The sequence below is a fragment of the Panthera pardus genome, unplaced genomic scaffold, assembly GCF_024362965.1.
Source record: "Panthera pardus isolate Hobbes unplaced genomic scaffold, ASM2436296v1 HiC_scaffold_26, whole genome shotgun sequence".
In the NCBI taxonomy this organism is placed as follows: domain Eukaryota; kingdom Metazoa; phylum Chordata; class Mammalia; order Carnivora; family Felidae; genus Panthera; species Panthera pardus.
In genome coordinates, this window is record NW_026526832.1 from 29,487,017 (window position 1) to 29,502,543 (window position 15,527).

General features: G+C 39.0%; 1 protein-coding gene across 3 annotated transcripts in view; it reads left to right on the plus strand.

The window, feature by feature from the left end:
* Nucleotides 1–15,527, plus strand: part of NBAS (NBAS subunit of NRZ tethering complex) — a 329,555-nt gene that overhangs the window by 89,835 nt on the left and 224,193 nt on the right. For all 3 annotated transcript variants that reach the window (XM_053891145.1, XM_019451545.2, XM_053891146.1), the window contains 2 exons: nt 2,408–2,512; nt 3,127–3,263. In XM_053891145.1, coding sequence (XP_053747120.1) covers nt 2,408–2,512; nt 3,127–3,263 — 242 coding nt within the window. The remainder of the gene's footprint in view (nt 1–2,407; nt 2,513–3,126; nt 3,264–15,527) is intronic.

Consider the following 15,527-nt stretch of genomic DNA (forward strand, 5'->3'; position numbering starts at 1 on the left):
ATAATTTTTCTGTTGTAACTGACAGAAGGAAAATCCTATTGGTATCGGTACAGGTAGGTGTACAGTGTTAGTGGGTTGGAAAATGAGAGCTTTCCCATCTAATCGTGTCAGTTAAAGTATATGAAGCAAGTTTTTAGTCGAGAATGGAGACGGGAATAAGGTGATGGAGGTTTAGAAAGAATGAAAGAATTGTGGAAAAGTTCTTAACAGAATAGGAGAGAAAGCCTGTTAGGGAAATGTTGTAGCATTGTGGGACAGCATGTTTGAATTGAGTTTATAAAATTTCAAACCCTCTTTAAAATATAGAGAAGAGCATAATGAGCCTGGATGTACTCACTGCCCAGCTTCACCATTTTACCAATCTTGTATCTTACTCTCCACTCCTGCCTTTTCTTTCACTTAGTCATTTCAAAGCAAATCCTAGACATCTTATCATCGTGCCCGTAAATACTTAAGTAGTGTCTGTAATTGGTAAAGACTTTAAAAAAATAACCACAATAGCACTGCATTATTTCTAACAAAATGAGTAGTAATTCCCTAACATCATTTGATATCCGCCTCACATTCAATTTTCCCAGGTTGCCTCACGAATGTTTTTACAGGTAGTTCGTTTGAATCGGGACCCTAACGGTGTTGAGATCTGGAAATGAGAACTGTCAGCTTGGTTTTGTAGTATTTCTGCAGAGACTTCGGGTAACTTGTAATCAGGGTTCATAGTTGCCTTTGACTGAGGATTAGGTTTTGCCAGGTGAATATGATAAAGGGAAAGAAGCAAGGGATTAAAGAAATCTCTGTATAATGATGGGCCAGGGATTAAGTTGGTTAGAAGGGATAAGAGACCTTGAGGAGAGAGAGCAGGTAAAAAGCCTAGGGTCGGTGGATTGGATGTGTCAGTGAGGCTGAGGAGTTGCTGGAATGCCGGGGACCGGGTGGGTGGAAGGAGCAGTCGCTCACGAGTCTGGTGCTTGACGTGGAGGCGTCCAGAGAGTTCCTTCTCGGTAAGAAAGATCCAGGGTGGTCCTAGGATGTGTAACTGAGGGAATAAAGGAAATGACTGTTGTGGATGAGGTCGGGGAGCGGAGAACACTTTTGAAATGCTGGCTTGCTTTTTTGGTTTCCATGAGTATGTGTTAAACTCTTGCCCCTCCCCCTTCCTTCTCTGGCTCCTCCGTCTACTTTTCGGGTGCAGATTCCTCTCGCCCCCACTACTCTACTTTTTGGTTTTTTTGGTCGATCCTTTAAATGATGTTGCTCCTTAAGGCTGCTTTCGTTCAACTTAATCCCCCTCGAAATCATAGTCACTTTTGTTTTTTTGTTTTTTTTTTCAATATATGAAGTTTATTGTCAAATTGGTTTCCATACAACACCCAGTGCTCATCCCAAAAGTCAGTCACTTTTGCATTAATTACAATACACCCTCTACATAACGCATACCTTACCCCAGAACTCCAGATCTATCCATCCACTTGCCTTCTGGGAAGCTTCGTTTAGACTTGCTAAAGTTCCAAACCCAACATGTTTGCAAGTGACCTTCTCAACCCTCCATCCTCCCTCCCTCACCTCCCCCACACCTCCTCATTCTTCTCTCTTTCCTACCTCAGTAAATTGATTCAGTCAACAAATGATTTATCGGTTACTATGTGAAAGCAGTCTGCTAGGTATCTGGGGTTCAGCGTGAAACATGGCAGATGTGAGCCCTGTGTCCTACGTGGCAGTGGGGAGATCTGCACTTGCAGTTTCCTTGGCTGACTCCTTCCCGTTTGTCTTTTACGTCTCAGCTTCGGTGCCACTTCTGGGAAGCCTTCCCCGTCCTCCCAAAACTAGTTTCATAGCACCCTTCCTGTGTGTGTGTGCGTGTTTCCCTTTCTCTGTTCCTAGCTGCTCATTTGTCTTCCCTACTAGGTTTTAAGCAATTTGGAGGGCAGGGGAAGTGTATTGTTCATTGTATCACTGCTGCCTGTCACAGCGCCCCTGGCACATAGTGGACACTCGATAAATATTTGTGGAACGAACGAATGGTTCCATCTGCATTTTGTATAGATCACCAGCAGCAGTAAGGTTAATCTAAAGTTCCCCTACAGACACAGGTGCTTGTCCCACACAGCTGTGTATAATGGTTGCTTATTTGTTTTTAGCAGGTGGTGGGTTTTGGTTGTCCTACTCTAGTGAATTTTTTACTGCCTATTTCATTTACTTTTTAATTTCCTTTATATTAACAGCATTTATAAATACAGCCATTTTCACAATAAAGGCAAGAATGCAGATGTACTACTTCAGTTAACAGTTGATAGTTTAATTAATTCAGGGCTTATTTATTTAGGGAGGCAGAGTTGTAAAGGTTTTTTAATATTTTCTTGTCACCCATATTTAAAAGCCTTTTCATTATTAAGTCGCTCTTTCCCCTCAGGAAATCCTGGGAGTACCTCATGCATCTGAACAGAGATATGATGCTGAATTCTTTAAGAAGTTCAGGAATCAGAATATTGTTCTCTCAGCAAGAACTTATGCTCGGGTAATTTCTTTTTTGTAAATAAAATAATTATGGTTATTAACACTTTCCAAGTCTCTGAGCCGTTTGGTTAATGTTATTGCATGCATTTGCCATTATTTCATTTTTTGTTGTAGTATTAATGTAGAGAAAATGGAACCATATTTAAAAAAAGTTTTTTAATGTTTATTTTTGAGAGAGAGAGAGAGTGAGCATGAATGGGGGAGGGCCGGGCTCGGGCAGGGGGGGCGGGCAGAGAGAGAGGGAGACAGAATCTGAAGCAGGCTCCACGTTCTGAGCTGTCAGCATAGAGCCCGATGCGGGACTTCAACCCATGAGCCGTGAGATCGTGACATGAGCCAGAATTGGGTGTTTAACCGACTGAGCCACCCAGGCACTCCTGGAACTATATTTCTAAAAATGTTTATTCATCGTTCTGAGTTTTAAAAATAAGTAATTTTCATAGCATTAGATTGAGATACGTGGTGCAGACTAGGAAGAAGTGGAAATATTTCAAAGTACCTTTTATGTCAGAACTGCATAATGAGCTAATTTTAGGTTTTTGGATGTTGTCCTACAAAATCATTCCTTTTTTTCTGAGGTTTACATTGGAAACTTAACCCTTGCCATTTGTACAGGAAAGTAATGTACAAGCCCTAGAAATTCTGTTCACTTATCATGGATCAGACCTGCTTCCTCATCGCCTCGCGATTCTCTCCAACTTCCCAGAGACCACTTCTCCACATGAATATTCTGTCTTGCTGCCTGAAGCTTGGTATGTGACTTTGTTTACTGAATTTTATCTTCTTTCTAAATAAGAAGTGTTTTGTCTCATGCTGAATAATCTGTATTAAACAAAAGTAATTTTAATGTAATCTTAAACTTTTTTCTGATTATAAAATTATTTCTATTTTATTTTTAAATGATCTCAAAGCCAAAATGCATCTAGCTTAACAGGATGACCTTAATTTAATGAACATGAACTTTTCTTTCTTTTTTTTTTTTTTTGTTTGCTTTTCTCTGAAAGCTAAAAAAAAAAAGAAAAAAAAAAAGTCTTGATGATAGAAGTGAACAAAAAGAAGCTTGAGGTGCTCTTTTCATCTTCATATTTCTTTTACCCCTGTATAGTGATATGTAAAATGCATTTTGTGAATTTATATTTACAAGTGTTTTAGAATATAATTTATTTTCTGCCCCTTGGCAAAAATAGATCTAATATTAATAGAAATGACTTTTTTCTACTGTAAATTGTTAGTATACATAAAGGGCTATCCCTTAAAAGTAAAGAGGGGCTACTGTTTCAAAAAAAATTTTTAAAGTGATTTGAGTTCCTTTATGGTTGTCGTCTTCTGATGTCTGCTTAACCATACGATTTTCTGAAATTTCAGAATTGGTTTGCAAAATAGTTTTAAATGCCCAGCGCTGGATTATCTCTGAATGCCCGTGGTTCCTTTACTGGAGCTGCCATTACCAAGTTAAATTGCAAGAAATACGTTAGGTATATCATATTGTAGTGCTGTGGTGTTTTGGGGGGCGGTAATCAGAAGATAAAGTTACGTGGGATCATTGTGTTGGGATGTGTTGCTTAGACAAACTTTGAAAAGATTGGTTTCTTATGAGTCTTTACTTTCTCCGTGTGTTTAAAATGAATTTAGTTAAAGTTTTTTTTTTTTTGTTTTTTTTTTTTTTTGCTTAATTTTTGTTTCTCAAGGTCATGTTGAGTATATTTTGCTCCAGGTGGAAAACATGAGGAAAAATAATAGGTTTTAACAGTAACCTGTGTCTGTGTCTCCTCGTAATTTTGTGGGACATCCAGCAGGGCGGGGCCTCTTCTAGGAGCCTCTTCCATAAACGTCCTCCTTTTCCCGTGTTCTGATCGTTTTGTTTGGTCTTGTAGCATAACCCCTTTTACAATATATTTCAGTCATTTTCATTTCTGCTCTTCTCCGTCTTGTTCCATCTTTCATAAATATCCAACCCGAAGCCCGAAACCCACTCTTTAAGGCGCAGACCGTCTCTTACTTGGTTTTGGATCCTCGCAGTCCAGGGTTGTACCTGTGTCTGAAAATGTTTGCTGACTGGATAAAGTAGATCCGCCTTGTGGCCGTTTATAAAAGAGATCAAAAGCTGTCCTGACGGGAGTGCGGTAGAATATACTTCACCTTTGACAACGGAGGCGCCCTGGTGAACGTTCCACCAAGGCTCCCACGGCCTTCATTCACCTTCCTTCACAACTCGTTGCTCCTTTAGCCTGTGGGTGAAGCCCTGTTCTTCTACCCTGTTTGAAGTTCTGCTCTAAGGGATGCCTGGATCAGGAAGATCTAGTTATAGGAATTGTTTCCTTTTTGAGGAAGTTTATTCTTGTTTGAATACTTGGTGTTTGTTTATTTTTAAATCACTTTCAAGTCAGATGAACACAAAGTGTCTGTTTTGTTGGAGTATGAGTGTTCCCCTCTACTTCCCCGCTCACTGTTTGCTGAACACCATCCCCGTGCCTGGCACTATGGGAGGGATTCCGAAGCACGTAAAATATTGTTCTTCCACAGGACTAATCAGGTATGTTTTATATATCAACAGAAATTCCTGCTTACAGCATCACGCTTTCAAACTGAGCAAGAAATGAGCCGAAAAGACTCTAGATACATTTGAAGCTTTTTCTGCCTTTTTTTTTTTTTTTTTTTTTAACCCCTTCAGTTGCAGTGTTTGAAAACTAGTAACATGATCTTCCCACTTCCTCATTTACTGCCTTCAAGGACTGTAGAACTTTCTGTGCACATGCCTTTTTTTTTCCTGGCTGTATGTACTGTTCAGCCACAGAGCCCCCAGCTCATCCTGCTTTATAAAGTGCCCTTCATTGTCTCAACTTGTATTTTGCAAGTAATAATGACTTTTCGATAATCTGTTAAATTGCTTTGAAACAAGTCGCTGAACTCTAAATGTGTGGCTCCCAAAATGCAGAATGGCTGTGTAACTTCTGCTCAGTCTTCAGCTTGCTGTCAGGGCAAGGGCATGCAGTCCCCCGTTTTCTCCCTCCTGCCTACACGAGCCTCTCACTGTCCCTTAAATTGCCACCCTGCCTCGGCCGTGGGGTTGGTTTTGTGGCCAGTGTGCCTCCTGCCTGGTGTGCCCTTCTCCTAGATCTTCGTGTGACTGGGCCTCCTACTTCCTTCTGAGTCTCCCCTCAAAGGCTCCCTCTTCAGAAACCCCTTCTCTGACCACTCTCTGCAGGTAGCCTCCGCTCCCTCCCACAGCTTTTGCCCGACCCGGTTTTTCTCCATCGCACTCACACCTAACATATTATGTGGTCGTTTGCCTTCTCCACTTTATCTGATCTCCCTCGGCCATCCTGTTTACGATTTTACCCTCACTTTAAATCCTCCTTTCGTGCTTTAGTTTCTTCCTAGCATTTATCACTCCTACTTTAGTTTGTGTTCTACTCATTTATTTTGTTCCCCCCGCCCCCTGCCCACCCCAGTAAAACAGCAGCCCCAGTAGGACAGGGATTTTGTGTGTTTTCCCTTCCTTACCCGCCCTGCACTTAGAAGATTGCCTGGCACATTGTAGGTACTCAGTAAATACTTGTTGAATGAATGAATGAATATTTGAATATCAAATCCGTAAGGGAAGGACCTCGTGTCTTGTTCTCCTGTGTAGAATGTACATGGGAGGGTAGGTAGCGTTTTGCATTTTAGAGTTCAAGCTGTGTAATATTTTGGAAAGTGATAGTAGGTTATGCCAGCAAATTGACCTGTTACCTACCCTGTGTTGAAATCCAGTAGGCAGAACTTTTGCTTTGACATTTAACCAAAGTTTGGTTAACCAGTTTTGATTTAACCAAATTTGATGATTATGATTGCTGGGAAACTTCTGTGGCATGTGGTATTCTTCTGTTTTATATTGTCATTCTTAAATTGTCATGTGTGTTTGACGATGATGAAATGCGACCAGGTTTTGTTAAACTTTGAAATTACGTTTTCCATCATAGATGCCACATCCTTTTATTAGCTGTCTATCCTATAGCTGTCTATTGCTATAAAATGTTTCCACTTTATAGTGTACTTGACTGTATGAAAGTACAAAGGTGACATTTCTTACTGTCTTCATTAGCTCCCACAATATGTGTTAATAGAGATTTTTATAAAAGAAATTCTTGTTTATTTTGGGGATTTTTGATACTTGTGGCATGTTTTAGAAAGATTATTTAGATTTTTCATTTTATGCCTCTTTCCCTAGTGTAGAATCTTTTCCAGAATGGTGGAAGTAACCTAGTTTAAAAAGTGGTATTTTGAACGGTTGTCTGTTGAAGTAGCGTAGCAGAAGAGGGGTAGGAGCTTTGCTATTAGAGCCCGAGTGCCTAGTTCATGTCTTTGGATAACTTTCTTAAATGCACTTTGGTCTTCTCACCTGTAAAATGGACGTGAATTGTCCTCAGCGTTGTGAGAATGTTTAATGAGCTTATGCATTGCTTGGCACCAAATAAATGCTACTTAAGTGTTAGCAACTATTGTCAGGGTAGAATCCTATATTAGCACCTTGGCCTTGTATACCTCACGTGCTTCCTGTTTTAAACTTATTGGCATATTTTTATAATTCCAGAAAAGTTGAAAATACAGGGAGTTCTGGATACCCTTCACTTAGCTTCCCTTTTCTCCTATATAATCATAGCACATTTGTCAAAACTGAGAACTTATCACTGGAATAGTCAGTTCTGCTATAACATGACCTATACATTCCTAAAATCACTGACTGTGTGGGATCCTGCAGTGAAAACCACAGGGCTTATGGGAACAGTGGGATTAGCGGTCCAGGACTCAAACACTTTGTTCGGAGAAAAAAGGAACCTAAATGGAAGTCCTAACTAACACTGTTTACATGTGTTAAAGGGTTAATAGGCACACAAATACTAAAATACGGCGCTTATGTTGAAAAAGACCTCAGCAGGACTCTGCACGTGGAAGTGGGTGTCGGGAGAGTTGCAGGTCCTGCGTCACTGGGAAGTAGAGGAAGAGGGTGGTTGGAAGTCTGGTGGCAAGTGGTGTCGCCAGATGTGGACGGGGGCTTCCTAACGTAGTGTGTGATCCGAGGTTGCTGGTGACTGTCCGGGCGTCTCTGCACGCGTAGCCTGACATGGCTGGGTTCGGTTTTCTGTGTGCACCTAGTGTTTCTCGGGGATGAAATTTGGCATCGGCAAACGCAAAACTTGTGTTATGCCCAAGTTGTTCCCTCATATCTATCACTGGAACAAATTTGCATCTTCAAAACAGGATAGCAGAACCGACTGCACGATACTGCTAACTAAATGACAGATTTATTTGGCTATAATTAGTTTTTCTACTAATACGCTTTTTCTGTTTTCGAATCCAATCCAGGATACCACGTTGCATTAAGATTTCATTTGCTTTTAATATGTGGAAATAAACTTCGTTCAACATCTGTCAGTCAGGAAATTCTTTGACACATGTATTTGCTAGATAATGAAAATTGATATTCATATTTATATTCCTGGGTTATTTCCAGAATCAGGAAGGAAAGATTCCATTATTTAGTGTATTTGGGGATATTACTGTATTTAAACTATTTTATAATTGTAAGTGGTAAAACTCTGTTGATGGAAGTAGACTATCCAGCTATCCGGCACACTACATTTGTCTCCTAGACGAGCTGTTACTGTGGTAACTTGGCAGTTAGTTTGCTTATAATTATCTGAGTTTTGTTAATTATTTGGCGATTGGAGGTTGGACTGCGAAAGTGTGCTATAACATGTGGATAGATTGTACTTGTGTGAACCATAAAAAATGTGTTGACGTTTCTAATTTCTTTTCTGAATTTGTGATTGTAAGAATTATTTGTTGACTTCTAATCATTGTCTGCCTTTAGTTCCACAGCAATTTATGTGACGTACCGTTAAGGCTAACATCCAAAGGGGCTGGCTAAAAGATGTGAAGTGATCAGCTATTTAGATCATCTAGGAGGTCAGCCGCATCCCATGTCAGTATATACCTGGCTATTTAGAAACTGCTCTTTTTCTAGAGCATAGAAATTGGAAACCACTTTCGCCTGCATTCCTTTGGAGCCACTTTGCAAAAACAGCATAAGTTGTACGAGCACCTAATGGGCAGAAGCATTCTTCCTGTGACCTGCAGACCTGGGATCTTTTTGTGCCGCGCGTACTTTAACTCGTGTTTGTCCCTGACATTTTATTCCCTTGCGAACCCTGAATCATTCCTGCTTTTCCTAGGCCTGAATCCCTTTCTGGTGCTCTCTGCCCCACTTGGTAACGCAGCATGATGATAGACCGATTGTGTTCTTCATTAGTCCGATTCAGAATGACTAGATCTGTCTTGCATTTGTAAATCGTATTTTGAGCTTTGCATATTTTTGGCTTTGTTAAGTGCAGGGACTTTTAAGACCATTTGACCATTATAAGGCTTTTGTTTTATTTTTCAAGAAAAAATTTTTAATTGTAAAAAAACATACAACATCAGATTTACCATTTTAACCATTTTTCAGCATACATTTCCATAGTAGGTCTGTTCACCTTGTTCAACCAATTTCCAGAACTCTTTTTACCCTCATGAAACTCTGCACCCGTTAAACAACTCTCATTTTCTGCCCAACCCAGCCCCTGACCACCAGCATTCTGCTCAGTGTCTGTGTGAAGTTGCTTACTCTTGGGTGCCTCATAAAAGTGGAGTCATGCAGTATTTGTCTTTTTATGATTCTTTTATTTCACTTAGCATAATATCCTCAAGGCATACTCCTATACTTTCAGTGAAATTAATATTACAATTAAATAGGGCTTAGAGTGGCTTGCCATCTCTGGGTCATGTTTCTGTTTATGCTGCGAAAGTACTTCTCAAACAAAGACTAGGATGAGGACGAACTAACTCTAGTTTGAGATGCAAGGTTACATTACCATTATTGCTGGACTTGCTGTGGAGAGCCTCTTCTCCATCTCTTGGTGATAAATAGGGTGTGCAAACTGAAGGGAACTTGGAATATATCTAAGATGTATCTAATATATCTTCTAACACTTGTGTTTGAATAGCCACACATGGAGCCTTTTTCTGTAATTACAATAACATAAAAATTAGGTCCTAAAATAGCAAAACATCAATATGCATTTTATTAAAATTCCAAGTAGGACAGATTTGATTTAGGTCAAATTGATTTGCCTTATAACTTAAATGATTAGTAATTTGTCCTTAAAGAGATCAGATGACATTATTTCCATTCTTCACAACTGAAAGATTAGGCAGAAGTTTACTTTTTTAAATTAATTAATTTTTAAAAATATTTATTTTTAATATACATCCAAGTTAGTTAGCATATAGTGCAATAATGATTTCAGGAGTAGAATCCAGTGATTCATCCTTTACATATAATGCCCAGTGCTCATCTCAAGAAGTGTCCTCCTTAATGCCCCTTGCCCATTTAGCCCACCCACCGCCGATACCCCCTCTAGCAACCCTCAGTTTGTTCTCAGTATTTAAGAGTCTCTTATGGTTTGTCCCCATTCCTGCTTTTATATTATTTTTGCTTCCCTTCCCTTATGTTCATCTGTTTTGTATCTTAAATTCCACGTATGAGTGAAGTCATATGATACTTGTCTTTCTCTGACCAATTTGATAGTGACCATGATACGCTCTAGTTCCATCCACGTTGTTGCAAATGGCAAGATTTCATATGTATATATATACCACATCTTCTTTGTCCATTGATCTGTCAGTGGACATTTGGGCTCTTTCCATACTTCGGCTGTCGTCGATAGCGCTGCTATGCACATTGGGGTGCATGTGCCCCTTCAAAACAGCACACCTGTAGTCTTTGGATAAATATCTCGTAGTGCAATTGCTGGGTCATAGGGTAGTTCTGTTTTTAATTACTTGAGGAACCTCCATACTGTTTTCCAGAGTGGCTGCACTAGTTTGCATTCCCATCAGCAGTGCAAGAGGATTCCTCTTTCTCCATATCCTCGCCGACATCTGTCATTGCCTGAGTGGCTAATTTTAGCCATTCTGACTGGTGTGAGGTGGTATCTCATTGTGGTTTTGATTTGTATTTTCCTGATGATGAATGATGTTGAACATTTTCTCATGTGTCTCTTAACCATCTGGATGTCTTCTTTGGAAAAGTGTCTCTTCATGTCTTTTGCCCATTTCTTCACTGGATTATTTGTATTTTGGGTGTTGAGTTTGGTAAGTTCTTTATAGATTTTGGATACTAACCCTTTATCTGATATGTCATTTGCAAATATCTTCTCCCATTCTGTTGGTTGCCTTTTAGTTTTGCTGATTGTGTCCTTTGCTGTGCAGAAGCTTTTTATTTTGATGAAGTCCTAATAGTTCAATTTTGTTTTTGTTTCCCTTGTTGTGCAGAAGCTTTTTATCTTGATGAGGTCCTAACAGTTCATTTCTGCTTTTGTTTCCCTGGCCTCCGGAGACATGTTGAGTAAGATGTTGCTGCGGCTAAGGTCAAAGAAGTTTTTGCCTGTTTTCTCCTTTAGGATTTTGATGGCTTCCTGTCTTAAGTTTAGGACTTTCATCCATTTTGAGTTTATTTTTGTGTATGGTGTAAGAAAGTGGTCCAGGTTCATTTTTCTGCATATTTCTGTCCAGTTTTCCCAGCACCATTTGCTGAAGAGACTGTCTTTATTCCACTGGATATTCTTTCCTGCTTTGTCAAAGATTAGATGGCCAGAGGTTTGTGGGTCCATTTCTGGGTTCTCTGTTCTTTTCCATTGATCTGTCTGTTTTTGTGTCTTTACATAAAACTGTCTTCATAATTACAGCTTTGTAATACATCTTGAAGTCCAGAACTGGGATGCCTCCAGCTTTGGTTTTCTTTTTCAGGATTGCTTTGGCTTTTTGGGATCTTTTTTGGTTCCATACAAATTTTAGGATTGTTTGTTCTAGCTCTGTGAAGAATGTTGGTGTTATTTTGATAGAGATTGCATTGAATATGTAGATTGCTTTGGGTAGTATCGACATTTTAACAACATTTGTTCTTCCAATCCATGAGCATGGGGTATTTTTCCATTTTTTTTGTGTCGTCTTCAGTTTCTTTCATAAGTTTTCTATAGTTTTCAGCATATAGATTTTTCCCCTTTTTGGTTAGGTTTATTCCTAGGTATTTAATGGTTTTTGGTGCAATTGTAAATGGGATTGATTCCTTGATTTCTCTTTCGGCCACTTCATTATTGGTGTATAGAAGCACAACCAATATCTGTACATTGATTTTATGTCCTACAACTTTGCTGAATTCATGGATCAGTTCGAACAGTTTTTTTAGTGGAGTCTTTTGAGTTTTCCCCGTGGATTATTATATCATCTGTGAAGAGTAAAAGTTTGACTTCTGCTTTGCTGATTTGGATGCTTTTTGTTGCTTGGTGTTGTCTGATTGGTGAGGCTAAGACTTCCAACACTATGTTGAATAACATTGTTGAGAGTGGACATCCCTGTCATGTTAGCGGTGGGTTTTTCATATATGGCTTTTATGATCTTGAGGTATGATCCTTCTATTTCTATTTTCTTGAGGGTTTTTATCAAGAAAGGATGCCATGTTTTGTCAAATGCTTTCTCTGCATCTATTGAGAGGATCATGTGGTTCTTATGCTTTCTTTTATTGATGTGATGTGTCACATTTTTTTGCGGATATTGAACCAGCCCTGCCAGGTATAAATCCCACTTGATTGTAGTGAATAATTCTTTTTTAAATTTTTTTTTTTTTTCCAACGTTTTTTATTTATTTTTGGGACAGAGAGAGACAGAGCATGAACGGGGGAGGGGCAGAGAGAGGGAGACACAGAATCGGAAACAGGCTCCAGGCTCCGAGCCATCAGCCCAGAGCCTGACGCGGGGCTCGAACTCACGGGCCGCGAGATCGTGACCTGGCTGAAGTCGGACGCTTAACCGACTGCGCCACCCAGGCGCCCCGTGAATAATTCTTTTAATGTGTTGTTGAATCTGGTTGGCTAGTATGTTGTTGAGAATTTTTGCATCCGTGTTCATCAGGGAAGTTGGTCTATAGATCTCATTTTTAGTGGGGTCTTGGGTTTTGCAATCAAGGTAATGCTGTAATGCTGGCCTTGTAGAACGAGTTTGGACGTTTTCCTTCCATTTCTATTTTTTGGAATATCTTCAAAAGAGTAGGTGTTAACTCTTCTTTAAATGTTTGGTAGAATTCCCCTGGAAAGCCATCCAGCCCTGGATTCTTGTTTTTTGGGAGATTTTTGATTCCTCATTCAATTGCTTTACTGGTTATCCATCTGTTCAAATTTTCTGTTTCTTCCTGTTTCAGTTTTGGTAGTTTACATGTTTCTAGGACTTTGTCCATTTCTTCCAGATTGCCCAACTTATTGGCATATAATTGCTCATAATATTCTCTTATTATTGGAAGGAAAGCCTTCTTGGAAGAGGGAAGGTTTTCTCTAGATCTTGAAAGTTGAGTGTGATTTTGATATTGGGAAGTTCAAAGAGGAAAGAGTCATCTGAATATTTAACATGAAGTTGTTTTACCTACCCAGTCTTTACCTGAGTCTTTACCTGTGTTATACTGTTTAGTCACAGGGTACAAAAGATGTTGCCAATTAATTTGTTAGTTGAAATGAATTAATGCAGAGGATTTCCAGTAAAACAATCAGGAATCTCTTTTTATGTTTTTATGTAGCTTGCTCTTGTTCATAAAGGTTTATTTTTTCTCCTCTGAAATTTTTAAAAAGTGGTTTCTGTTGGTCATTCTATTGGTCATTCCCACCATATTTTTGTTGTTGTAATGGAAATATTATCTAAACTGTAGCCTGGATGATGAAATAATTATGGAAAAAATTGGGGCATGGCATTCATTTGTTTGAGTCTCAAGAGAAAAATAAAAGTGTTTCTTTTCCCTTTCACATTGAAAAGTTGATTAGTTACCTAATCAGAATTCAATTCCCATATGTACAGTTTATTTCTGAACTGCTGTGAACAAAGAACAATACATTGGGTTGTATTTAGGCTTAGAATAAGTATCTGGTCTTCTGTGGTGACTGTCAGTACAGAAGAATATAGAGTCCTCTACAAATGTTGGATATGTTGGCACTTTCTGGATCCAAGGATAACTTGGCGTTTGGATCAGAAAGGAAAGGCTCGTCACCTCAACTGTCTGGGAATAGGGTCTGGGGCTGGAAGTGGGGCAATTGGTTTGAATGTCTCCTGGCACTGTGGGCACGTTAGATCTTGACTCCATTAGTTTTTGTCTTTCTGATTATTTAAAACCACAAAATGGATTTAGGACAATTTCTTGATTAAGAAGGTAGAAGTGAATCTTACTTCAGAGGAATTTGTATGGGCCTTGGATAGTGTGTTGATACTTGTTGTGTATTTGGTACTCTGAGAAGTACTAAAGAAATAAAGGTGTACTGATTTGTTCATTTCCTGTTTGGAGCATGGGACTCTTTTTCTTTTTTTTAATTTACAAACCAGTTTTACGTTTCACATGTAATTCTCACAGCATGTTTATGGGATAAGCAGAGAAGGGATTGCTATTCCTGCCTTCAGGCAGAAAATTTGAAAGGCATTAGTTGAAATATATGCTGAAATAGGGAATTATTTTAAAAATAATTTTAATTGCATTATCATTTTACATATGTATATGTAACATTGTCCAATGTTTTTAATATGGCTTAATACAGTTAAAGTTTCTGATTTATTTGAAATTAAGATCTTTTTGAGGGGGCACTTTTTTTTTAAACTAATACATTCTCCTAAAAATCTGTTACTAAATTCAGCATTAGCTAGTGGTAATGATACTCTTTTCATGGAGATGAGATTTTTCTTTCATTATTCATTTTCCTCCAAAGTTTAAGTCTCCTGACCAATAATTCAGTACATGTGATCCTTAAGTAGATTATAACATCTTCTGAATGGTTGAATTACCTTAGGGAAATAGTCCCTATAATTCTTCTTGATCACACAATGTCTTTTCCAGTCAAGATTTCATTAATATGTAAATACTTGTCTGTAACAGCAGTGAATCTCTTTATCACACTATATTTAATTAACATATAAATAACCCTGTGAGACACTTTCCCAATTTCTGATATAGGCAAGCCTGTTTAAATATTGTATTTGTAATAAGAAAAATTCTATTAAGAATCAAATTCATATTTCATACACAAAGTGTATGCATTATTTTAAGAAATGTTTTGACCTCCATGTGTACTCCATTTTTAATCCTAAAAGTTTAGCTACTATTTGTAATGACTGTAGGAGAAAAACTCCATGATATATGTAAATGTTGGGATCACGTGACATGGCACTGACGCGCATCAGTTTCTTCAGGTGTGGAATGGGGACTTTGTGGAGGTATTGTGATGGTTAAGTCATCGAAGAGAGCTGTCGTCTGTCACCGTTGCTGGCATGTCGCTGGCGTTCAGCATACAGCAGTGGTTGTAGTAGCAGAGGATAAAGGAGTAACAGTGACAGCAGCCCTACCGGTGTTTTGGGTACATGTCGATAAGAATGTTAGTTACGGATATCTTTCAGCTTCTAGTGCGCTGATGAATAAACAGAATGTGTGTAACAGGGAGTATTCCTCCCTGATGACACTGATGCTGGGATTGCTCCTCTGGGACAGGACCCCTTATCCTGGTATCAGGTACCCGAGTTTCCAGATGATCACTCCAGAAGTTGCTTAGCGAACCTTATTTCCAATGCAGTTAAAGGTTTTAATTTCATTTTTGATTGAATGATACATACAGGAAAACGAACAAATCGTTTAAGTGCACAATTTGCTGGATATTTGGATGAGACCAAGAAAGACGTTATCAGCATCTCTTACCCCCTCTCCTGTTACCATCTTGCAGTCCTCTCATCCGAGAGGACCGCTTGTCCTGACTCCTGATGTCACAGCCTAGTTTCATCTGTGAAAGAAACGGAGTGGCTTGTGAGCACTGTTCTCCCCTCTCAACAGAGATCGGATTTCTTCTTCTTCTTCTTTTTTTTCTTTTTATATCTTGTTGGAAAAAACAGACTGCTTCATGAGTTTGGGCATCATTCTT